The following is a 25906-nucleotide window of genomic DNA, read 5'->3' as shown; positions in this document are numbered from 1 at the left end:
TCTGGCTTTTGTAGCTTTGTGTTTTGAGGGGAAGAGGCTTTAGGGGACATCTGGTGTAGTTCTACCTTTTTAAAATGGAGAACTTGGGATCCAGCAGGCCCAAGTCCTGCACTGTCAGAAACAGACAAACAGAAGATCTAGTGAATCCATTTTGCTGCTTGCTGCAGGAGGACTTGGTACCGCAGTCAAGAGTTCCGAGGTTTGTCAGAGCCCCCAAAAGTAAGGGCTTATTTTTAAAGCACTTAGCATGTAGAAATAAGTTAACCATCTTCAACATGCACATTGACTTTTGATTTTATGTATTTTTATGATTTTTTTTTTTTTGCCAGTCCTGGGCCTTGGACTCAGGGCCTGAGCACTGTCCCTGGCTTCTTCCCGCTCAAGGCTAGCACTCTGCCACTTGAGCCACAGCGCCGCTTCTGGCCGTTTTCTGTATATGTGGCGCTGGGGAATCGAACCTAGGGCCTCGTGTATCCGAGGCAGGCACTCTTGCCACTAGGCCATATCCCCAGCCCTATTTTTATGATTTTGATGGGTAGATTTGTCACTGAAAGGGACTGTAAATGCTGAAGTATTAACTCTTAGAAATTACCAAATTGAAAATTGATTCTAGAACATTGTTGCTTCCCCAGACACACCAAGAATATGTAAGATCTATTGCAGGATATTTATCACTCTAGATATGTACCGTTAAATAAGAAACCTACCACTATATGATTTTTTTTTTTGGCCAGTCCTGGGCCTTGGACTCAGGGCCTGAGCACTGTCCCTGGCTTCTTCCCGCTCAAGGCTAGCACTCTGCCACTTGAGCCACAGCGCCGCTTCTGGCCGTTTTCTGTATATGTGGTGCTGGGGAATCGAACCTTAGGGCCTCGTGTATCTGAGGCAGGCACTCTTGCCACTAGGCTATATCCCCAGCCCCACTATATGATTTTTGACTTGAGAAAGTTGACAGGATTAGAAAAAGTGAATTGTAAGGATTGAGTACTTTTTTGAAATGACTTAATTTATATGCTCTATAGAAGAAAATTATTTAAAGGCAGAGTTTGTTACGACCTTTTTTTCTCTTTAGTCTCCTATTTGATGGGTGGATATTGCGTTAATTATTTTTTCATTTCTACAGTCATTATATTCAATGTCCATGTGTGAAGATGGAACCAGACAAATTGAGGGGAATGGAGGGGTGAGATGGGAGAAAGGGAGAACATTGGAAGGAGTGACACTGATCGAGATGCGTTGTACTCATGAGCTATTATGTTGAGTTGAAGCCCTTTTTTGTACACCTACTTAAAGATTTTTAAAAGATTCATCTCTCTTGTTTTAAAATATCAGTTCAATGTTTATAAATATATTAAAGTTGGAAATAGTTTTCTTATATTTTACTTTTCCTTCAGGCATACTAATTGTTCAAAGGTCTCTTTATGGGGTATGTCAGTAAGTTTGGTTATTACCTTATAAAGTAAGAAAAGCTTATCCTATTATGACATTCTCCTTGTTTTTTTTTCTTTTATAGCCAACACATACCTTTTTATGGTACAAGCTCGAGGTATAATGTTGAGAGAAAATGTAAAAACAATAGGATATATGATCAGGCTGTACACAAATAAAAATGCTACCCTCAACGGGACAGGTAAGACCACTTCTTTCTTAATCATGTTTGCTTTGTTTCTGCCCTTGTAGCTTCAGATGGCAAATGACATTGTTTATAGTGTAGTTTGCCAACACGTAACTCCATGTTGGAGATGAAAGCATGTCCTATTGAGTGCTGGTAAACTATTTTATTTTGGAAATCAGAGCTGTCCTATCTTTTAAAACGTATAAAACTGCCATCTCAAGCGTCTATGGTATGAAGATATTTAAATTGATTCTTCAGAACATAAACAAAATACAAAGAGTAGCTTCTGGTGTCTGGGGGGAAGTGATGGGAATATATTGTATACATGCATGGAAATGTCATGATCAAATCCCTACTTGTATAGCTAATGTGCGTGCGTGCACACACACGGACAAAACAGATCTGCTTCTACTTTCAATTCACCTACTGTATTTAAGATAAGAATTAGTAACCACAAGAATTCATTTATTTTAGTTCTTTGTATTTTGGTGGGGGATAGGGGAGAGGCTGGTCCTGGGACTTGAACTCAGTGCCTGGGAGCTCTGTTCCTGAGCTTCTTTTGCTAGTGCTCTATTACTTGAGGCACAGTGCCACTTCCTTGTTTTTGTTTTAATAAAGTATCTTAGTATGTAGGCCAGATTGGCTTCTTAGCTCAGGCTCCAACTGCCTCAACATCCTGAGTGCTGAGATTACAAGCATGTATGCCATCTTAATGAATTACTAATACTTGTATGTTCATTGTATCCCTAAAATACTTGTCCAGTGGTATCTAGAATATATTGTTTTAAATTACAGGATATTCTTAATAGTTCTATGATATTTTAAAGGGTTGACTGTAAGGAAAATATATAAAATTGCAAGTCAATAGAAATGTTATCTGGAAATGGACTTTTATTAGATTTACATAAGATTAAACTCTAATAGGCCTAGTGGAGGGCTGGCTCAAGTGTGTGTGGCTCAAGGAGTGCCAGCCAAGCAAGAGATCGAGAGTCTGGGTTAAGGGCTGGGGATATGGCCTAGTGGCAAGAGTGCCTGCCTCATATACATGAGGCCCTGTGTTCGATTCCCCAGCACCACATATACAGAAAATGGCCAGAAGTGGCGCTGTGGTTCAAGTGGCAGAGTGCTAGCCTTGAGCAAAAAGAAGCCAGGGACAGTGCTCAGGTCCTGAGTCCAAGCCCCAGGACTGGCAAAAAAAAAAAAAAAAAAAAAAAAGAGAGTATGGGTTAAAACCCTAGTACTAGCACAAAAAAATTTAAAAAGTTCTCTTAGGCCAAACTAGTGTTTATTGATGGCAAAGTAGTGTGATAGACTTAAGGGATGTGGAAGACTACTAATGCTCTTCTGTCAGGTTTCCTGCTGTGTCTTCTAGATTGTTACAGGTATAACTTGAGAGAGTAGTGGGTGCATCAGTTATTGCACCCTGTATATTCTTATTTTATGCAGTTATTCTGTCTGTTTTCTGCCTCCCCAATGGAAGGTTTCCATCTCCCAGCCATAAGTGTTCTTTTTTAAACAAACGTATGTGATTTTAGGTAGTGGTTCTTGACTCTTGGAGAAATAATTCATGGCAGTAACATGCTGACTTACAATTTAATGCCATACATGCTTGTTCAAAATATGTTGAAGTCATCTGTCCATTTTATGTAAGTTGCCAGAAATCAAAACATTCAATTTTCTTTCATCTTTAACCTTAAGTTCTTTTAGAAAATCTGTCTCAACAGAGCAGACATTTTAATAGTGCAATACAGTCTCACTAAGTGGTCTTCTGCATTAATTGTTCTGAGTAGTAGGTCAGATTTAGAAGTTTAAACATTTGAAAAGCTTATTTGGAACTATCTTGGCTCTGTTACCTAAGGAAAAAAGGAAATGGAGCTCCAGTCAGAAGCTTTGAAGCTGTGCCACATTTATTTAGCCAGCACGTACTGAGCAATTAGCATAGTGTAGTTTGTATACTTTAGATGTGGGAAACAGCATTGAGAAAAACATTTCTCCTTTTATATGTGGATCTCTCTCCAGGCTTTTTTAGAGCAGTGGAGATATAATGGGTCTTCACCATGTACTTAGTCACTTCTACCCAGACTTATACAGATGTATAAGGAAACAGTGGCCAATAAAGTGTACAAAGAACTAATTGAGCCCTAGAGGATAATTCATTAATATGTAGTGGTTCATTTAAAAATTAACAATTAAAATGTAGATAGGTCATGGTATTTGTGGACTCATTTGACTTCAGGATGGAGTTGTTTTTTTTTTTTTTTTTTTCCATTCCTGGGCCTTGGACTCAGGGCCTGAGCACTGTCCCTGGCTTCTTTTTGCTCAAGGCTAGCACTCTGCCACTTGAGCCACAGTGCCACTTCTGGCTATTTTCTATATATGTGGTGCTGGGGAATTGAACCCAGGGCTTTAAGTATTCGAGGCAAGCGCTTTTGCCACTAGGCCATATTCCCAGGAGTTTTTAAATACTTCTTAATATAGTATCAAAAATAAATAGGTATACCTTTTTGTATATAAATGATGTCTGGTCACAAAGTTTGCCTTTTCTTGTGTCAACAGAGCCAGGAAATTCATAAAACAAGATATATTTACTCAATAATGACTGAGACAGGTGATAGGCCATGCAGATAGTTGGTAGGCTTGTTAGAAATAACCCAGCATACTTACTTATTTGGGTATACAAAGTAAGGGCAGCAGGTATGGCTCAGCTGACACAGAGAGTGATAGGCAGACTTTTCATGGAGTTTCTACAACCTATTTTTTAAGGTTCCCTTTGCAGGAAAAATGAAGCCACTAAGAGACATCCTTTGGTCTCCTTCTCCTTACCCCTTAAGTGATAAAGTATGATTGATAGTTGAGTAGAGGACTTGGATAGCACCTTTAATTCTGCTTCCCTTTGCTTTGGGTGTGGCTCACCAAGGGAGGAAGCAAGTGGAGGGCCTAGAGCTCACCTTGTTTCCATCCATTCATTAGATGAAATAATGTCTGTCTTTTGCAGCAAATGCATCTGTTCCCCACTTTGAAAGCAGTGGTTATGCTTGATTGGCATTGCTCACCCAACCACTTTTGTAGAAACAATGATTTTGTGGTTTTATCACAGTATAGTCTGTGAAAGCTGAAATCCTTTTGGGCTATGTTATCAGTTGTAGGATGTTTATTTGCCAGTGTATTCATGCCAAGCCCTGGGTACTTTATTAGATGTTGGAAATCAAGGACAGTTTGACTTCAGTTAACAGAGATATTCAGAATAGTGGCCAGGTAGAGGATAGACTTGTGTATACATCATATCATAGATAGCATAGGTACCCCTGGAGACCACAGAGACTTTTCTTTAACTCTTACTGTGAGTTGAGCTCTTCACAATCATTTGTAATGATCTAGCCAAAACATCGGTTTAGCTATAAAACTTGGTATTTAAACAAAGTGACTATAGCTTTGAAAACTTGGTTCTTCAAACTTGATCAAAGTGATGAATGTGTTCTTCTATTAAAGATTCAGTCATATTAGCACTAGAATAAAATGTGAAATTATTTTCTCTGGCCCTCTTGTCCCCAGTCTTCCCAGAGGGAATGACATTTAATAGTGTATTCGTTGCAATGTCAAGAGAGTTGGAAATGTAAAGAGACTTGGATATGAGTGTGCGAAAAAGAGGAAGGGCTGCTTATTAATGAGAAAAGTTAATAAATTATGCAGAGTAAGAAATGCTGTGACCTAAAATTGATACATGACATTAGGGGATTCCTTGACATTTGCACAATAAAGTTAATGTTTTGTGTGCCTCTTTTTTAAAAAATCATTTTTTGGAGCACACAAAAGCAGTAGGTCCTTTGGTGTATACTATAGCCTTCTTTATTTTCTATTTCTATCCATTATAAATGTATAGTGTAGCTGCTTAAGAAAAATTGAATGAAGAAAAGAAAGGAAAAAACCACTATATTGATGTTGCTAGACCATCTGTTCTTTCTTTTGCTTGTGCAAAGAGCTGTTAGATGAAGTGTGTATATGAGAGAGCAAGAGCAGTAGAGCTTTGTGATTTCTGCAGAAGGACTTGTACTATATTGTTTTAACTATTTATATTGAGAAATAAGCTATATAAACATCTTAAGTTTTAATTTTGAGTAATACTTTTCCATTTTAAAGTCAAACTAAAAAAGAATTACAGTAAAAAAAAATCTCCTATTGTTCTCCTACCTGCGCTGCTATACTTGGAGAATATCTTTTAATTTTTTGAGTCTCATACGTATTTTTATTAGCATAAAACGTTTCACAAGGGGAGTTTCATTGTGACATTTCCACACATATATACAGTGTATTTGACCTCTTAATTTTTAACAGTTTATTTGAGCTTTATCTTCATTTCTATTTAGTCTGTCTTTGCTCCGTTTTTTTTTTTTTTTGTTTGTTTTTTTTTCCTTTATTCTTCTGGGGTTGAATGGAGGGCCTGACTGCCAAGCATGTGCTCTCCGGTTAAACCTTGCTGTTTTTTGATTTATCAGTTGTAACCATTCCTGTTATGGAAGAAAGGCATTCAGTACTTGGTGGTGACACCTGTTTCCACATCTTCATACTCCAATATAATTATGTTGGGACTTACATTCAAATCAATCTTGTTTAGGGTATGTACACAATGGCTTGTTTGTTTTCCTGAGTCAAGTTGTAGGCAATGTTTAGTGGACTGTTTTTATTTTTACTGAGGCTCCTTGTTGGCTCTTTCCTCCCCATTTGCTGTGCTCTCTATGCAGGTATCAGAGCCTTTTCCTGAGCTCTAAGCCCTTGAGTTGACCACACTTCCAAAGGGTTTTGAAGTTCCCACGTCACTCATTGTTTTTCTACATACTGTTGCTTTTGAGAAGTCACTTTATGAGGGTTACTCAGACTTGTGTTTTTTGCTTTTTTCATTCTTGAAATTATTAGGCTTCTTTCCTTTGTTTTTAGGATTGAAAGAATGTACAAAGGACTTTTTTTTTGTTGTTGTTGTTGGTTGTGGGGCTTGAACTCCAGGCCTGGGCACTGTCCCTGAGCTCTTTTTATCAAGGCTAGCACTCTACCACTTTGAGCCACAGCACCACTTCTGCTTTTTGAGTGGTTAATTGGAGATAAGTGTTCCACAGAGACTTTCTGCTTGGCCTGGCTTTGAACCACAGTCCTCAGACCTCAGCCTCTTGAGTAGCTAGGATTGCAGGCATGAGCCACTGATATCCGGCTACACAGAACATCTTAACTTAATGATTGGGCCTGTTGTTGTGCCCAGCAAGGAAAATCCAGTTTTAAACTTTGATAAGTACCTCAACATATTTTAAAAAAAGATCTTAATGAAATAATTAGAGCCTCATTGGGTTTCCTTATACTTAGGTTTAGCGTCATGTCTTAGTCTTTCAGATGCATTGGCGTGAGAGATACATAGTGTGGATCCAAAGGAGGGTTCTGTGGCTTTGGTCTGTCCCTGGGCACACAAAACAGTGCCTGCAGAATAACTTGTCCCCTGGCCCTCCCTCCCACCAATGACTTGGAAGAATTTTCTTGAAAGAAGCTTTCTAGGCCCCCTTCAGAGAGAAAAACTTGGATATTCTAGAGATTCTCTCCTACTTCCTGGTAGAACAAGCCTTAGTTGAGCCGTCATGGGGTCTCTTATATCATTCTCCAGTCTGGTTGACCTCTCATAGGTGCTCCATTAAATTCTCACCTTGGGATTCCATGCAATCTGTCCTTTGGAGTTGTCTCTTTGTTGCTACTGGGCTTGGAGCCTTTGTCCCTTCCATCAACCTGTGCTTAGCAGCCTTGGCAGGAAGTTCTTCCCTAAGTGGGCCAGGGATTGGCTGTGTCCTGCTCTGAAGTGCTTTCCTGGCATTGGCTGCAGCTCCTTTAACTCCAGGGTGATGATGAAGAGATATTATAAACACGGAGAGGGGGCTTTGGTTGTTCTCATATGGTTCTACTATTTTCCCCAGGGGTTAGAAAGTTTAGCTTTTATAGTCTCTTCCTTTGGAGCAGATAACTGAAGATTTAAGTATCTTCTAGAGCTTCATTTTCTGTGGTGCACAGTGGATTGAGGAGACACAGTAGTTAACTGTTGTAATCTCTTTTTCTCTATCTCAGTGGTTCTCCTTGGCCAGGTTCCTCTGCACAGCAGGAAACTGGCTTGTCCTGGTTTCGCAGATTTGCATCTGAGAACTCTGAGACGGACTGGAATCTCTCTGTGTTTCCTGGTTCAAAAATCTTTAAGCTCTGATTTATTTCTGTGTTCATGTCATGTTTTAGTTTGGTCATGTGTTCATGACTGCAAATGTTTACTGTTTTTGTGAGCCAAGGGTTGTTCTGAAGTTGAGGTATTTTATCTTATTGAAATGTAAAAATGACGGTAGCAGGAAGACAAATGAAAAAAACAAAACAAAACCCTGTGCATAATCATGGCCCTACCTTGAAAGCAAGTATGTTTCTGGAGCAAGGACTTGAACTCAAGCATCTGACTTTGGTGTTCTGGACAACTGCTGTATATGTAGCAAAGCTTGCTGACACTAAGGAGAATGGATTCCCTAAGGGCTGTAGTGTGCAGGTGCAGAGCTACTAAAAGCTTAGAGTAGGCTGTGTTATAGAGAAGTGGAGTAGGGAAATCTCAGTTTCCTATACATGTGTTCTCCCACCCCTCTGCTCTCTGGATGAAGGTAGCACTGTGCCAGGGCTGTGTGGTTGCTTCAAGATGTAAAAGATTCCCACCCTCTTTACATCTGGCCCAAACAGGGAGCAGGTGGGAGCAGGTGTTTTCATGTGAGGTGAGGATGGCTGCTCTCTGGATCTCTCCTGGGAATCATGCTGAGGGGTCCGTTCTAACAGTGGGGTACTTTTTCCCAGCTCTTTCTGAGTAATTGCTTAATTTAACTACTTCTAAAGGTTGCATATTGGAGACTCCTGTGGTATATTTCTTACTAGAAGCAAGGCAATAGTCAATGCTTTGGTTGTGACTTTCTTTTGTCTCTCTGTCTCCAAGATTATCCAGAAGGCAATAATTCAAGTGACTATCTTGTTCAGACCACAACTTACCTCCCGGAAAACTTCACGTATTCACCATACCTTCCCTGTCCAGAAAAACTGCCTTACATGCGTAAGTGTGAGCTATTTTGATTTTACTGTTTACTTGTGTTACAATGAAGGAACCAAAGCCATGTGACTCATGCATCCCAGGATCAGATCATCATTACTGTGGGTGCAAGGTTCGCATTATGCAGTGTGACACTGTATTTTGGAAGGCAAAAATACTGTTCTGGAGGTGGATGATTGAAAAGTTGGGAAAAAATGCAAGACAGGAAATGTCACATACCTATGGTTCTGCTACCTACATTTAAAAACTCATACTTTGGCTTACATCCAGATTGATTTCCAGTAGCTCGTAAGAGAATACTTAATAACTGGTCTTCTTTTTGGGTATATTAGAACAGTAAGATAATGTAGTCTTGCGGGGGGTGGGGGCAGCAGGAGCTAAGTTGCTATTGTTGTTAAGACAATGTCTTGCTATGTAGCCCAATCTAGTTTTGAATTTAAGAGCCTCCCGCTTCAGCCTAGAAAGTTATGGGATTTCAGCATGTGCCACTACACTGAGCTAATGTCCTTTTGGCTACCATCTCCAAGGCTAGTTCTGTATTCTCCCCAGCCCAAGAAGTAATTGACTTCTATTATGAGTTTGGCCTATATTTATATAATTAATTTACAATTTTTATGTAGATAGAAAATAGAGTAGTAAACATTTTAAAAGTTTTCAGGCTGGGGATATGGCCTAGTGGCAAGAGTGCCTGCCTCATATACATGAGGCCCTGGGTTCGATTCCCCAGCACCACATATACAGAAAATGGCCAGAAGTGGCGCTGTGGCTCAAGTGGCAGAGTGCTAGCCTTGAGCAAAAAGAAGCCAGGGACAGTGCTCAGGCCCTGAGTCCAAGCCCCAGCACAGGCCAAAAAAAAAAAGTTTTCAGTGATCTTAAAAGTTCATTTCAAGCCAGGTACGTGTGGCTCAAGCCTGTAATCCTAGTACTCAGGAGAAGAGGCTGAGATCTGAGGATCATGGTTCAAAGCCAATCTGGACAGGAAAGTCTCTCGGATGTTTGTTTATCTCCAGTTATCCACCAGAAAACTAGAAGTGGTTCTGTGGCTCAAAGTGGTAGAGTCCTAGCCTTGAGCAGGGAGAGTGCCAGGCCTCCAAGATTCCCCCCTACCCCCAAAAAAATTCTACTCTGTGGCTTTTTGTTACTTATTGAGAGCTACTCATGTTGGTACATAAAAATTTTAATTTATTACTTTTTACTGTTGAAGAGTATGTCTTTAAAGAAACGTGCCACCTTTCATTTAGCCTGATTCCTAGTTTAGCCTGCTTCCTAGCTGATGGACAATGATATATACTTTCTTCATTGACAAAGTAGCAAAAAGCAAACTAAACACTAGAATACACAAAATACCTTGGTTTTATTTTTGGTCTTTCACGGGAGAGCAATATACTTGAGATCTTTTGTGCATATATGTGCATGTGTGCTGAAGAGTTGATGCCTGTGCGGGGCTCAGGATAGGCTGAATTCCGGTTTCAGTAGCACCAAAGTACGCCACAAATCTTCATTGTGATAGTTCTGAGGCCGGGCTGAGGATCCCTGATCACACTCTGAGGTCCCTGATCAAGAGGAGTAGTAAATTTCATTCCTGGAATCGCACAGGACCCCTAACTTTCTGGCTTTACTGGTCTTACCTAGGGTCTGGACACTAATTTTGGGAGATAAATGATTCTGATCTTATTATCTCTGTGGGTGCCCCAGTAGAAAACAAACATGTGGCTGTGTGTGTCATAGTTTTGTTATTATAGCCTTGTTTTCCCCCAAAGTGACTGTTTGTGTCCATGCAATACTGAATGAGACCCCTGGGTATTCTGTTGAAATATTGATTAAAATAGTTTCTTCATCATCATTTGCATTGATAGTTTGGATAGATGAATTGATAGTTTTAGGAAATCTTTCTTTCCTTGATATAGGTAGTTACCCTTTTCTGAGTTAGTGTTTTGTGTTTGTTTTTTGCCTGTCCTGGGCCTTGGACTCAGGGCCTGAGCACTGTCCCTGGCTTCTTTTTGCTCAAGGCTAGCACTCTGCCACTTGAGCCACAGCGCCACTTCTGGCCATTTTTATATATTTGGTGCTGGGGAATCGAACCCAGTGCTTCATGTATACAAGGCAAGCACTCTTGCCACTAGGCCATATTCCCAGCCCCAGTGTTTTGTGAATACTAATTAAACTGCTCAGTAAGACTGTCTGCCAGCAAGGCCATTCTGCTAAGGATTCCCCTCCTCCAGTCCCTCAGCTCCTGTAAACACCTCTGGCCGGGTTCTTGATATTGCCTCATAGCTGCTGTGCCTGCCCTTCCTTCACTGGGGATCTGGCTGCTCCTTCTCCTTTCTCCTGCTTCCATTTGAATATTGTGCTCTTTTGCAGGAGAGGATCCTGCCAGTTTTTCAGCTGCCTTTTCACAGCAGACCCCCATGTAGGCTGCCACCATTGGGTCCAGCACCAGTCCATTTCCAGTTAGTGGTGGCCACAATGGCTGGATTAATGGAAAGGAAAGATGACCCCCAAGTATAGACAGTACTTGAGAAAAAGAACCACAAGTTTAACCAATGTAGTAAGTCAAAAAGGCTTGTGTGAGCTGTCCTGAAGAGCCTTTCCACTGTGACCTCCTACAAAGCAGAGCCTCCGTGTAGCTATCTGCAAAACCTGGGATACGCTTCAGAGTATAGATCATGTGAAGTCCAGCTCAGTGCTTGAGGCCTTAGTGCTCATTTGATTCTCCCTTTCCTTCTCCCTGCTTCTATGAATGAACAAGCCAGATTTCCCAGGAGAAATGTGTGAAGTTAAGTTTTATACTTAGCTATTCATTTGTTTTTAAATTAACAGGGTATTTCCCACCGGTGTTAAGGAACAGCATAATCAAATACCTAAGCATAATATCCTGTTACAATCGCAAAATAATTGAATCTCTTACCTCCTGTTCTATGTGAGAATAAAACCACTCATGCAAGAATGATTTAATTTACCTAAATCATCAAAAACAAAGTTAAAAATTGATGTGTATGATTATTTTAAGTAAAAATTCTTTTAAAAATGTATTCCTAACTAGTATAGCAATGGGACTACCAGAGGTGGATTTATATAAGGTAGTGTGAAGTTTTCAAACTGGAATTTAGAAAATTCATTTCATGGATTTCAGCAGTGTTTAATAGTCAATTGTGGTCAATTGTAGTCTTCAACCTGTGTCTTTTTTTTTTTGCCAGTCCTGGGCCTTAGACTCAGAGCCTGAGCACTGTCCTTTACTTCTTTTTGCTCAAGGCTAGCATTCTGACACTTGAGCCACAGCGCCACTTCTGGCCATTTTCTATATATGTGGCGCTGGGGAATTGAACCCAGGGCTTCATGTATATGAGGCAAGCACTTTTGCCACTAGGCCATATTCCCAGCCCCCAACCTGTGTCTTTTAATGTGGATTACTTACATAAAGAATATGAACGACTCTTTCATTACTGCCAGTATTTATAGACTATCCAGAGGGCAAATCCACTTTCATTTTCAGCTTTATTGAATTTATGTAAGACTCCTTCATGCTAACCAAGTAATATAGAAATTTTACCTTATCTAGAAAAAAATACAAGCAGTAAGTGCTTAGCATGGATGTTTTAATTTGGATTTTTCTGGGTGAAGTAGCAGTGGAAATGGATTATATCAGTAACTACACTGTGCATTAAAGACAGACATGTTTTTAGTTTTCCTACCCTTTTATTCTTACTTAGAATACATTAGCAGTTATTGTTATACAGAATACCACTCTTTGTGGGATGGTTTCTTTTGTAATTTATCCCTGATGCTTTCTGTAATTGCTAATCTAATATAACAAAATCTGTAAAGGCTTTTTGAGATGACTTAAACAATTCAAATGAAAATCAGCAAAGAGGGAAAGTATGAGTAAATAAATTCCAGAAAAGCTCAAATAATGCTTATTATTGCAAACTGTCATGAGTATGTTTACTACAGAAAGAGGTGGGAGCCATTTCAGGGAAAACAAGCTATTGCTCAGCGTACATAGAAGGCCCGGGCTATTCATTGTGGCAGACAGGGCAGGAACAAAGGGAGTCTGGTTCTGTAGTACACAGGTGGGTTACTTGCTTCAGGAAACACCTAGAGAAAGGCAGCAAGCTGCTGGGAAATGCAAGGAATGAAGCACAGGGTAGACAGAGAGGCAGAGAGAACAATGAGGCTGGATCTCCAAGATGGTTCAAGAAAGCAGGGTTTCGGGGCTGGGGATATAGCCTAGTGGCAAGAGTGCCTGCCTTGGATACACGAGGCCCTAGGTTCGATTCCCCAGCACCACATATACAGAAAATGGCCAGAAGCGGCGCTGTGGCTCAAGTGGCAGAGTGCTAGCCTTGAGCGGGAAGAAGCCAGGGACAGTGCTCAGGCCCTGAGTCCAAGGCCCAGGACTGGCCAAAAAAAAAAAAAAACACACAAAAAAAAAGAAAGCAGGGTTTCAGGGCCAGAGGAGGAGGCAGCTGGGTGTTCCTGCAGTGGATAAGGGTTAAATCCAGTTGGAGTGCATGTATAAGTGGGGGAAGAGAGCTGAAGGGATTGTATAAAGTGCTAAGGTATTTCTAGGTGTCCAGTTGATGGACTGCAGGGGGAGCAGAGCCCTAAGCTTGTATTCAAAGGATTGAGTGTGAACCTATGTGCATTTTTCTCAGAGAGAGTACGTAATTTTCTTTTCCCTTGATTTTTTGCATTTTAATTGTTTTTAATTTAGATTTTTATAGAGTGGTTGTACAAAGTGGTTTCAGGTTCCACAAATTAGATTGTAAGTACAGTGCATCTCGATCAATATCACCCCTTCCATTGTTCTTCTTCATCTTTCAAGTTCAACTTTTCCATAATGTACACTGAATAGAATGATTGTATTTGTTCCCCTTCCTTCCTTCATTCATGTCCCCCCTTCCCTCCCTCGACAAAACATGTTTCAATTTGTTTGTGTGTATATGCATAGGACCCTATATATGCTTTCCTATATGTTTGTAACTTAGATCTAACTTCTACGTATGAGAGAAAACATGCACTGTTTGTCTCTCTGAGCCTGACTTCATTTAGCATATCTTTTCTAGGTCCATCTATCTCCCTTCAAATGACATACTATTATTCTTTCTGATAGATGAGTAAAATTCCATTATATAAATATGTATTCTTAATTGAACTGTTTTCTTAACTAAGCACTTGTAGAATACACAATTTAAGAGTCTTGGGGCAAAAATGAATAAACCAAAACCAAACAAAAGCCACTGAAGGCCTGGGCAGATGGATGAGGCTTGTGCTTCATAAAGATTATGTGGGTAAGAAGGTGAAAAAAATGAAAGAGAAAGGGAAGAAGCTAGAATCAGTATCACCAGTGAGGAACATACTACAAGGGGCCAAAAGGAAAGGACAAGATATGTGCCAAGTCTGAAGGAGAGGCCCCAAAAAGAAGCTACTAGGTGCACTAAAGTCCTAGTGAAGAGTAGGGTTAATTTTTAGCTTTCTGTGAATTTCAGTTCATGGTGAAGTTCAGGATGAGCATCTTGTTTGGAGAACAAGGAGGACATTATTAAGTTCATTTGGTAGTCTTATTTGAGGTGCAAGAGAACTAACATGGGGTATGAATTTTGTAAAAGGATGTGAGCTGGAAATAAGAGGAAGTGAGACAAGAAGAAGGCTAAGAATGGGGCCTGAGAAGATCAGCACTTTTGTGAACTAGGAGTGGTCTGTAGAAGAGGAAACTGAAAGATAGGCAGAAGTCAACCAGCTGTGTGTCCTGGGAGACAACAGGGAAGAGTGTTCCAAGGAGAGCAGGTAGAATGAGGAACTGAAAAGGCCATTGGATTCGACATATGGCAAATTCAAGCAAGCTATTTCAGTAGTGTGGTGGGTTAAGCAAAGCATACTTTGTGGAGAACTAAGTCCCATGCATTGAAATCTCTCTCTGTCTCTGTCTGTCTGTCTGTCTGTCTGTCTGTCTGTCTCTCTCTCTCTTTCAAGTTTGGTGGGAAAGAGGAGGAGAAATGGGGTAAAGGAAGCTTGGGGAGGAGGGAGTTTCACTGAAGGACTCTTAAAAAAAAAAAGAGATGGCTGTGAGATTGTGTTAGGCATTACAGAAAGTATAGGGAGAAGAGGGACGGATGGAACACATCATAGAGACAGTGGAAGGAAGCAGTGCCCTCAGCTTTGATGGTGGTAGGGGTAACTTTTCCTTGAGGCCACCCAAAGGCAATCTCTATGAATGAGGTAGAGAAAGTTAAGGCTTTATTTTAACATTCTGATAAAGTAGGACACCTTTTGTTCATGGCAGGGGTTGGGGGTGGCTGGGGAATGGGGGATGCAGCCAAGAAGGACTGAGCATCTTGAGGGCAAGGGCAATGTTTTACAGTTGTTTTTAGAGAATTAAAAGTGAAGTCAGCTAATCGTGAATTAAAAGGTGACTGACTAGATAATCAAGAAAGCTCTCCTGGAAGCCAGAAGCACACATCAGTGACAGTTGTCCTTTGGAGGCAGTAATCAGACATGGTTGTCCTAATGGTGGGATTAGTCATGTGATTTTTCTTCACTGCTCATTATTAGGTGGAGAATTCAGGCATTGAAAGTCAACGCTCCACGGTTGGGATTTACTATCCATGTGTTACATGTCCAGAAAGGACAAGAAATAATGGTGTTGGTGAACATGTAGGTGCTGTCATATCGTGATGTGCACCAGGACCAATGAACCTTAGTTACAGGAATGCAGGCTGTCACATGTATGAGTTCTTGGTTGTAGACCACAGAATATACTTCATGTGGTTTAAGAAGGTAATGAAGCCATGGGCAAGGACTAGGGATCCCACAGAAATACTAGGTGTCCAGGGAGTTGGGCTCAGATGTTGAGTAGCGCAAATAAGACCACGTGTCACTTTGTTAGAGCTCTCAGTTCCCACCTGTGATGCTCATGTCTGCAGACAGAAGTGTCACTGCTTGGAGTCCTAAAGCCACAAGCTGTGTCACTACTTTTCCTGAAAAGTAGTTGTGCAAAGTTCCCCTCTTCTCAGGTTGTTACTGCTTCTTCCCAGTCCTTTTGAGTGTATGTTGTCCCGTGACTGCTCAGCCAAGCAGCTGAAATGTTCTGAGGTAAAGCTAGTGGGCACATGATTCATGGGCATCTGCTCATAGAGATGTTGATGGGCTTGGCACCCACATTTTAAACAAGCACAGCCCCCAAATTAGCAAACCACTTTATTTTAAAGTGGCCAGATAGAGGCTGGGCACAGAATTGCCCCAGAATTGAATGAGGCTTTATGCAATGGTTCTGTTGCATCGAAAGGCAGTTGGTTCCAGGTAACAGTCCAGGAGTGGAAATAGAGTTGGTGCCCAGTGTGATGTATGGGACTGGGAAGACATATACTGGAATGGGGCTGTGAACTGGAAGGTGGTGTGGCTTTAGGCATAAAGAGGTGGACTTACTGAAGATGGAAGTAGTTTGTAAAGTGCTGGTGTGAGTCTATAGATACTTTTATGCACCTTTTCATTCAGCACAATTTGAAGGGAATAATACTGCTTGAAACGAGTTGTGCTAGAAGTGATGGTATTCCATAAAATCATTTCCTGGCAATTGAATGGTTCCAGAAAACACATATGACATGTCAGGGGGAGCAGATGATAAACTATTTTAGTAGGCAGACATGTTGTTAATCTTACAATGGCTTTTTTGGGAACAAGAATGAATCAGTGCATTTATGCACACATTGTAGCATGCGACCCTGGGTTAGCATGCCAAAACATGAATGAACGTGTGTGTGTGAGAACTAAGGAAATACACAAATAGTAGTTGTTTATTATGACTCTGAAGGAGATTGTCAGTTTATCAATCTCCAGGAAGTGGGATGATGATTTGAAGAGGTCTAGTCAAGGGTGTATAAAGCTCCTTGAAGTGGACCAAGGGTTCATCAGGTGTGTTAGTTACATAGGCAAAGTTGGGAACAGAGAACAATGACTGTTAACTGGAGGTTACAATTAGTGACTAAGAGTAAATCAAGATAGAACTGTAAGCAAGGGAGGAAAATGGATGTAAATTGTGTTTGAGCAGTTGCCCGGCTATTATTTTGGGTAATCTGCACATGACACACCTTTTACATAAGACATGTTTAAACATCTGGTAGGGAATGGAAATGAGGTAGGAAAGGAGGAATGGACAAGACATCTCTGCTGTGCCTATCTACTTGTCCGAACATCTATCGGTATCCATCCTGTGTCCAGTTACTATACTGGGCTGTGATATGTATGTGTGTCTAAAATCCATTTTTCAGAAATCTAGAATGCTCACTTAAAGAATAGGTGAGAAAGAAGTCATTTGTTAAGCAGAAGTTATAAATGCTAGATGTTGAGAAGCTCTGGTAAAGGGCATTTTAAATACACAGTGTCTAGTGTTGCCTTCAAAGGGTGAAAGAATGACTCAGAGCCATTGAGCCTCAGAGCAGTACTAGAAGGCAGTACAGAGGAGGGGGGAAGAAATGTGCTACTTACCAGAATTCTTTCTGACACTGGAGAAGAATTCACCCAAAGAGACATTTCAGGGAGAAATTTGGGTCTTCTACACTGTCATCAGAACTTTGGGAATATGCACATTTAAAGCCCTGAGGATAAAAGAGTTACACAGGCTAGAGAATTCAAATTATGCTTTTGATGCCAAAAATACCAGGTAGAGGTTCCAGATTGCAGAAGTCATTTAAAAGTGTTGATTTATGGAGGAAAGAATTCTCTGCCTTACGTTTTATTAGACATATAAGAAGATTTGTAATTATAGAGAGTCCACATTGAGTGTTTGTTATTTGAAAGAATTATATTTTAATAGAAAAAATGTTTTGAATCATGTCATGTGATACATTGTATTTCACAAGACAATCGTCTTGTTGTTTGGGGTCAACCATATCTAAGCATGTCCATTTTCCCCAGTGGAGTAACACTGTTCTAGGTCTTGTAAATGCAGTATTAGGAAAGTGTAGTCAATGTTCTTACTTAACCAGTGGTGTAATAGACTCTTCTTAAAGGAAATAGCAGTAGTTGGGCATAGGAAGCTTAGCTGTTATGAATGATAGCTGACTTTACATTGGCTAGAATTCCCTGCCCTTCATCCTTCTCTCTAGGTTATTGGTCGCCCTTCTTCCCTCCCAGGCTTTTAGTACTTGTACTCCTGCCATTTTGAACCCAGCCCCAACTTCCATTTAATGAAATTTATTCCAATAAATGAAATTTTTTACATTAATTTCCTGATTGGTTATACTATCCAGTGAATGGATTTCAGTCACTATGTTTGTTTGGTTATTTTATGTGTTTATTTTTATGTAATTCTCTGGGCCTGGGTGGTGTTACTGCTCAAGGTTAGTACTCTTGTCACTTGAGCCACACCCCCACTTTGAGTTTTTGCTTGTGAATTGGAGATAAGAGGCTCAGGAATTTTCCTGTTGGGGCCAGCTTCCAGTTTTGATTCTTAGCTGTCAGTCTCCTGAATGGCTAGGACTACAGGTTTGAGCCACCATTATTTTATTTCATTTTTCCAGTCCTGGTGCTTGACCTCAGGACCTGGGCACTATCTCTGAGCTTCTATTGCTCTACCACTTGAGCCACAACACCATTTCTGGCTTTTTCTGTTTATGTGGAACTGAGGAATCAAACTCAGGTCTTCATGCATGCTAGATAAGCACTCTACCAGTAAGCCACATTCCAAGCCCCTTTATTTTTTATCAGTTGAGGGACTGTTCAGCTCAAGGACTGATGTTGTCCCTGAGCTTTTTTCCTCAAGGCTAGTGCTTTACCACTTTGAACCACAGCTCCATTTTCCCATTTTCTGGTGGTTAATTGGAGATAAGACTTTCCTGCTGAGGCAGGCTTCAAGCCACAATCCTCAGATCTCAGCCTTCTGAGTAGCTAGGATCACAGGCATGAGCCACTGGCACCCAGCTATTTTTTTCCCAAAAATTTAAATGCATTTTGATTGTTAATATGAAGGTGAGGTAAGAGGGGTTATAGTTATATAAGTCACACAGAGAGTAGTTTTCTTTTTGAACAATATTATCCCTTCCCTCAATTTCTCCCAGTTTTTCCCTCCATCTCCACCCACAAGTTGTATAGTTTGTTTTTAACATAGTTTCCAGTGAGCATCTATGCTGAATTTGTTTTACCCTTTGTCCTGCCATTTCTCTGCTTCCCCTTACCCTTCCAAAGGCAGGTAAATGAACAAACAAGACACAAGGAAAAGAAAGCAAAAACAGGAACAGAAAAAACACCTCTTGTTTCCATTTCTTGGAGTTCATTTCAACAAATATTATCTTATAAAATCAGATGCACATAGGTTTTGGAACTCTGTCTTCCTCTCCTAAGAAGATTAAATCTCTAGGGAGGAATAAATATTTGTTCCCAGTTGAAGATTTCACTTTTAATACAGAGAAAATGAAGATGGGAGTCCTCTGGAGGTCAGTTGATTCTCTATTTCTCTTGAAATCTCAGCAAGTGAACCTGGGACTGGGCCAGTCGAGGCTGGGCTGGGCTGGGTTAGGCTAGACTAGGCTAGGCATTGGCTTAGTTTCCGCTTGAAAAAGATGTGTGCCTTCCTGGCTCAGTCACTACATGTGGATTAGAATGGTTTTTAAAAAGCATTAGAATATTTGAGTGAAACCTGAAGAGGGGAAGCAGTATTGGTTGAGGACCTAGTGCTGCCCCTCTCCCTCTCTTCCCTGGAAGAAGTTTATTCTACCCTGGACAACTGGAAGCACATCAGCATGAACTCCCACGGCAAGTTCCTTCCTGGCTCCGTGTCTAACTTGCCCTTGTCCTTTCCCTCCTGTGCACAAGGTCTTCTCTCTGACACCAGCACTTCACCTTTGTGTTCACCTTTCCTCTCATACTTTCACTCTTCTTCATACTGGCAGTGCCTGTGCTAGGAGGCTCATTTCCTTTTCCCCAAGGTAGTGATGTTGCTGTCCTGGCAGGACGGGTTCACATCACTGGCGCATCCTGGCCTTCAGCCAGAAGGTAGTAAGCTTACATAGAGCAAAGACCCAGAAGTACATAGGAAAGTTGCTAATGGATTCTGAGGAGTGTGGATGCAAGAGGCAACCGGGAGGAAGGTGGATTTGGGGTGCCTGGGGTATCGGGGATGGAGACCATCAGTCAGAGGGAGTAGGAAGCACTCTCCCTGAGTAGACACAAGGCTTCTCTTAATTTGGCAGCACATGTGCATTGGAGTTGGAAATTAAACTACAAATGATGCTGGAGAAAACTGTTGACAATAATGATTATAGCTGTTGAAGAAATAAGGCTGGAAAAGAGACAAAAATAAAATTGGTTCAACAGTGCATGAAGAATACCAACTTCAGTTACTTACATGAACTGCTTATTATTTAGCCTAATCACTATCATTTTAGCAATCATTAAATACACGGGACTTATTTGTGTGAATTTTATTTGATTACAGTGTTAGATTCTGTTTGTCAGTTGAGTCAGGATAGTCTGTACTTATGTTGATGGATCACTCTTGTTTCTGACCAACCCTTTCACTGCAAGTTCATAGTTATCCTAGTTCTTTGGGGGAAAATTTGACCTTTCTAAGATACCAAGTCTGTATATCTATATCAGCAGAGCAGGTAGACACTAGAAAATTGCAGGGTTTTTCTTCTCCCTAGTCTGTTCTTGAGACACCCATAGTATTTGCATACTTCCCTCTAGCATGCCTCTGTGCTGAATGAAGCACTGATGGTCTTACCTAATCCTAATTAGGAAGGGTCTGAGGTGAGTAAAAACCTTGAAAGGAGCTGTCTGGAGAGGAACCCAATGTTTTTATGTGAAACTGTAGCCACAAGAGGCTTAGAAGGCTTGCTTGGGAAACCAAGCCTTGGTTGTTACTTTATGAGATGAGGATTAGAAGAAAGAATTTGAGCAGAGGACATTCCAAAGCCATATGTACCTATTTGTGTGACAGAGGATGTTAGTTAACTGCTAAAAGATGACCTGTAGTGTTATCTTACTCGCCTTCATTGAACACATGGCTAACTCTGCTTTGAAGGAATGTTACTGTTCATGCCGATATTTTGATGTTTGGGTGAAGATACAAAGCTTCTCCTGCATCTTAGATCAGATTTTAGTTCCATTAGGGGAAGTGATTTTTGTTTTTTCTATCCAAGATCCTTTCTCATTTCAAAGGCACATGGTAGAAAATTCTTAGCAATGTCTATTTGTTAATTTGGAGAGTGAATAATGGTTTGATCAGGAATATCTTAGAAATTGCTGCTTGTTCAGGTTGGTATACCAAAGTTATATATGGTAGATGCTCACAGTACATTTTTTGAATGTTTTTGTAAATTTTCTCTCAAGAAATATTAGAGAGCAGAGTGTGATGGTAGATGTACTGAAGCAGGTGGATTGTGTTTGAGGTCAACCTGTTCTAAATATCCAGATCTTGTAAAAGTTAGTACTTAAGGGTTCAGCTTATGTTTGCCATACTCAATCCCTAGCACCCATCCTCAACCAAAAAAAAGAAAAAAAAGGAAAAAGGTATGAGTAGATTGTAGTAATAGTAACATATTGAGTATGCCCAGTAAGGCATCTGCTCTTAATCTTTCTCACAGCTAGCCCTCTGACAGTGTATGTGGGGGTTGGTTTCAGGATCCTCTCCACCCAGGCTACCAAATCCATGATCAAGTCCTATATATAAAATGGCATAGTGTTTGTGAATTGCATGTGTACATCCTCAAGTATACTTTGAATCATCTCTAGATTAGGTAACATACCAAACATAATGCAAATGCTATATAGATAGTTGCTGTATGGTACTGTTTTGAGGTTAAGGACTAGGAAGGAAAGCCTGTATATGGTCAGTGTGTATGTGGTTCTTTCTTTTCCCAAGTATTTTCTATCTGGGGCTACACTACCTGTCACTACAGAGAGTGGATTCAACCACCTTGGGGGGGCAGGCATTGCCATACCCTTGTCTGAAGGAGGGAAGATGAGGAAGAAAAAGGTTAAATAATATCACCAGTCGAATCTGGGATTCTTTTCCGAGTTACTCTTCTTATTTAACTCTCATATATAGTACTATTTGTCTCCTATGTTGGAAACGTTTTTAGGGTGTGTGGGGGGTGGTGGTGGTGGTGGGGAGTACCAATACTGGATCTTAAACTTAGGACCTCATGCTTTCACGTGGATTGTCATTTTTGCTTGTAGCTGGCACTCTACCATTTGAGTTGTGTCTCCAGGTCTAAGTTTTAAAAAAAAAGCTGAATTGTTTAATTTCAACAACACACTGTTAGGACATGCAACCATTTCCTCCCCAGAGTATTAAATATCCAGTGTATTGATCAAAAGCAAAAAGGTAGATAGTTTCTTTGGCTGATTTAACCAAACATAGTAGGGTGATCATGTAAATTATAATCTGAAAATAGCCGTGTGTTGATAATGGGAATGAATTACTGTCTGGCAACTAGGTTATATACCCTGCTACTTGTTTTTGTCCTTCATGCATCTTTGAAAAACATTAAAACAGTTCTTCATGTTTTACCTTACAGGAGGGTTCCTCAGTGTCAATGTAAGCGAAGTCAGTTTTGATGAAGTTCATCAGCTCTTCTCCAAGGATTTAGATATTGAGCCAGGAGGTCACTGGAGGCCTAAAGACTGTAAACCCAGATGGAAGGTGAATTAGTTTTATCATAAGAAATGTGTCTATTACTTTGCAATTGAGATAAAGAATGAAATATTGTTTAAATATTAAATATGCTTTAAATATTAAACATTTAAAGCATACGCATTTATTGTTCCAGTGAGCACTGTGAATAACAAAAGCTGTGCTCATCTGCTCAGTCCCTTTTGAGTTCTGGCAAAAAATAATATGATGTGAATTTGACTTGGGAAATGGATTTCTGTTCTTTTTTGTTCTGCTGTTCTTGGAAGAGAGGCTGAGTCCTCTGCCTTTTGCAGGTGTCTCTACTGACTACTGACTCCTGTAGCCAAAGCCCTACCAGTTTCTGGAACTGTGAGAGCTGGAAGGATATTAATATCCAGATTTTTAGCTGGGTTGAGCATCGGGGTTTTCAAACTCTGTTTCTCATGTTTAGTATACTAAAGAGCCCAGAGGCCACTGAAAGGGATTGAAAGGGGGGCCTCTGGGCGTATCGTCTGCGTTTCTGAAGACAGAGCACAAGCTTTTGATTTTAAAAATAATTTATTTTTTATTTTTAAGTAGTTGTACAAAGGTGTTTCAATTTGACATGTCAGTTTATGGGTACAAAGCATCTTGATCAATGTCACCCATTTCATCATTCTCCCCAGAGTTCTGTTTAATATTTTATTTGAAAAACTCTTAAGGGAGTAGGTCAGCCTCTTGTGCCCTTAAGAAAATTAACAAAAACCATGAGTTGAATAGAGTTGCTTTCAATACTGTGAAATTAATTGAGTGTAATTTCATGCAATGCTGTTATAACTCAGTACAAAGTAGAGCTTGTATAATGCAGCTGAAAGTATAAGCGATGAAATCAAAATGTTTTGTGCTAAAGCACTGTGATATACCTGTAATCTGGACATAGTCTTCAGGTTCTCTTATATGATACTCATATCTTTGAACATATTTGTATGTTTGTATTAACAAAATTCCTAGTAGGGAAAACTGTATATTGTTAAACACATGACTAAAGTCCTCGGAGTTCATTGACCTTCAACGCTTTGTGTTCAGGGATGTGTGTAATTTCTTTCTGCATCTCCAGTGCACAGAATATTGCTTTGTATAGGGTACGCACTAAACAGTTTTGTCGAGTTGACTTTTTGAGACTAATAAATGCCTTTTTGGCTTTGTTGCAAGTGATTAAACCAATGCTCAGCTTTCTCATTGCCTCAAACAAGTTACAAAGCTGCTTCAATAGCTTTCAGTATATGTTTTAACAATATATTCTGTTTTATAATTGCTTTGTGCTGTTTCCCAGAGCAGCTTCATTTAGTAAATTAATCTTTTCCTATTTCTTGATGAATTTTTCTTTTACATTTGTATTTGTATGAAATATGTCCCAATTTGTACACATTCCACTTTGAAAAAATATCCCAGACAAATAAATTATTTGTACTACTTGAGTGTGGCATGTGTAGGTTGAACACCAATGGAAGAAAAGACATGTAATCATAAATGCTGGGATGGCTTGGAAGTCGATATTGAGATGTAAATAGGAAATAATGTGGTCTGCCAGGCAGATTTTAAGTCTTATGATATGTTGTCTCATTTTCTAGGAGACAGATGTATCACATGAATAGTTCCTACTTGCATTTGTGAGTGGACTCCCTGTGATTCAGTACATAAGAAGTACTGAAAGCAGCTCCTGGAACAAACAAACTTAGGGATCTAAAATTAGCGTGTTTCGTTTAGGTGCTATGAAATAGGCTAATAGGGGAAGAAAAATGAGGGAGTAAGATATCACAAGAAATGTACTCACTGCCTTATTATGTAACTGTACCCCATTTGCACAACACCTTGTCAATAAAATTTAATAAAAAAAAAGAAATAGGCTAATTTTAGATCCACTTTCACTTTCAGCTTCTCAGCATAGGCTTTAGTTCTAAGCTATGACATTACTGAAGGTGTGAGGGGAATGTTAGAGAGAGCCTTCTGAGGTGAACTGTAGTTGCCATATTTAATTCATTCCACCTCCGTGTGTATGTGCTAATGTAATACTGGGATAGAAATAAATGAGAAAGAAAGAAGAACTGGACTTACGTTAGACATCTGGTGGGGTTTTTGTTGTTTGTTGTTTTCTGCTGGTCCTAGGGCTTGAACTCAGGGCTTGGGTGCTGTCCCTAATTTTTTTTTTTAATTTTGCTCAAGGCTAGTGTTCTACAACTTGAGCCACAGCTCCATTTCTCTGTGTGTGTGTGTGTGTGTGCGTGCGCGCACGCGTGCACGCACGTACTTAATTGGCAATAAGAGTCTCATGTACTTTCGTGCCCAGGCTGTCTTTGAGCCACAATCCTTAGATCTCAGCCTCCTGACTAGCTAGGATTACAGGCATGAACCAATGACTCCTAGCTTCCTGTTAGGTTTTTTTTTTTTAATTACAAAAATTAGTTGATGGGGGGCTGGAAATATGGCCTAGTGGCAAGAGTGCTTGCCTCCTACACATGAAGCTCTCGGTTCGATTCCCCAGTACCACATATATGGAAAACGGCCAGAAGGGGCGCTGTGGCTCAGGTGGCAGAGTGGTAGCCTTGAGCGGGAAGAAGCCAGGGACAGTGCTCAGGCCCTGAGTCCAAGGCCCAGAACTGGCCAAAAAAAAAAAAAAAAAAAAAAAAAAAATTAGTTGATGGCAAATTAATTAGAAATGCCGTTTTCCAGAAGTAGTGAATACAACACTTCCTGATACTACAGCTTTAGCAGATTTCTGTGCAGGTTGGGTATCTTGGGAAGTAGGCTGATTTCTGCAGAAGAGGTTGGAGACAAGACTAGTGAGGCTCTTTGGGTCATTACAAATGATATGTTTACCTGTATGTAATGTTGGCTTTCCATTCAGGTTGAGATGGAGGTTTTAATACCTGCAAGGCATAAAGGCCCTGGCAGTGGTTTGATGGTGTTACCTATCTAGAAGTCTGGAGTTTCCCTCATTGATGGGGCTTAGTCAGATTTAAAACTACTAGAACTCCTGAGACATCCTGACTTCAGTAGTGGGAAGGGACAGGAAGCTAAATTTGGTGGGAGAATTGTATGTAATAGACATTTTCCTTAATCGTGTCTTCATAGTTTATTTAGAGGTGAATAAGTATGGAAAAGATAGGTGCCTGAGTCTTTAGGAATAGAGGTTTTAAAGTGGGTATAATGGAGGGGGATAATCTTGCTTGAATAGGAGGCAGTTACAGAGGATTCAGAAAGATGGACATTTCAGAAGATAATAAATGTTCTCCATCTCTACTAGCTTTATTAACAGGAGAGTGGTTCACATAGCAAATTAAGCACACAGAAGAAAGAATATCCTGAAATGAAGGCTATTAAAGCCTCAAACTAAATAATCTCAGAACACTGAGATCTTCTTTTTCTAAACAAAAAATTAGAAGCTATTACAAACAGGAACACAGCAAATGAACTTTAAAGATATTATCTAGCTTTATTTCATACAAACTTTGCTTTAGGCCTATCATTCCTAATCTTCAATAGTATCTCACTACAATTTTGGACATTTGTTATTAAAATACCAGTTTATTCGAATTTGCCAAGGCAC

At 40.1% G+C, this 25906-nt stretch overlaps 1 protein-coding gene across 1 annotated transcript in view; it reads left to right on the top strand.

The window, feature by feature from the left end:
* The window catches only part of B4galt6 (beta-1,4-galactosyltransferase 6), a 65179-nt gene that overhangs the window by 18796 nt on the left and 20477 nt on the right, over positions 1 to 25906 (top strand). The window contains exons 2-4 of the mRNA XM_048363506.1: positions 1514 to 1630; positions 8598 to 8711; positions 22226 to 22350. Of these exons, the coding sequence (XP_048219463.1) occupies positions 1514 to 1630; positions 8598 to 8711; positions 22226 to 22350 (356 nt within the window). The remainder of the gene's footprint in view (positions 1 to 1513; positions 1631 to 8597; positions 8712 to 22225; positions 22351 to 25906) is intronic.

Source organism: Perognathus longimembris, chromosome 15 (genome assembly GCF_023159225.1).
Source record: "Perognathus longimembris pacificus isolate PPM17 chromosome 15, ASM2315922v1, whole genome shotgun sequence".
In the NCBI taxonomy this organism is placed as follows: Eukaryota; Metazoa; Chordata; class Mammalia; order Rodentia; family Heteromyidae; genus Perognathus; species Perognathus longimembris.
This window is presented reverse-complemented; position numbering and strand designations above follow the sequence as displayed.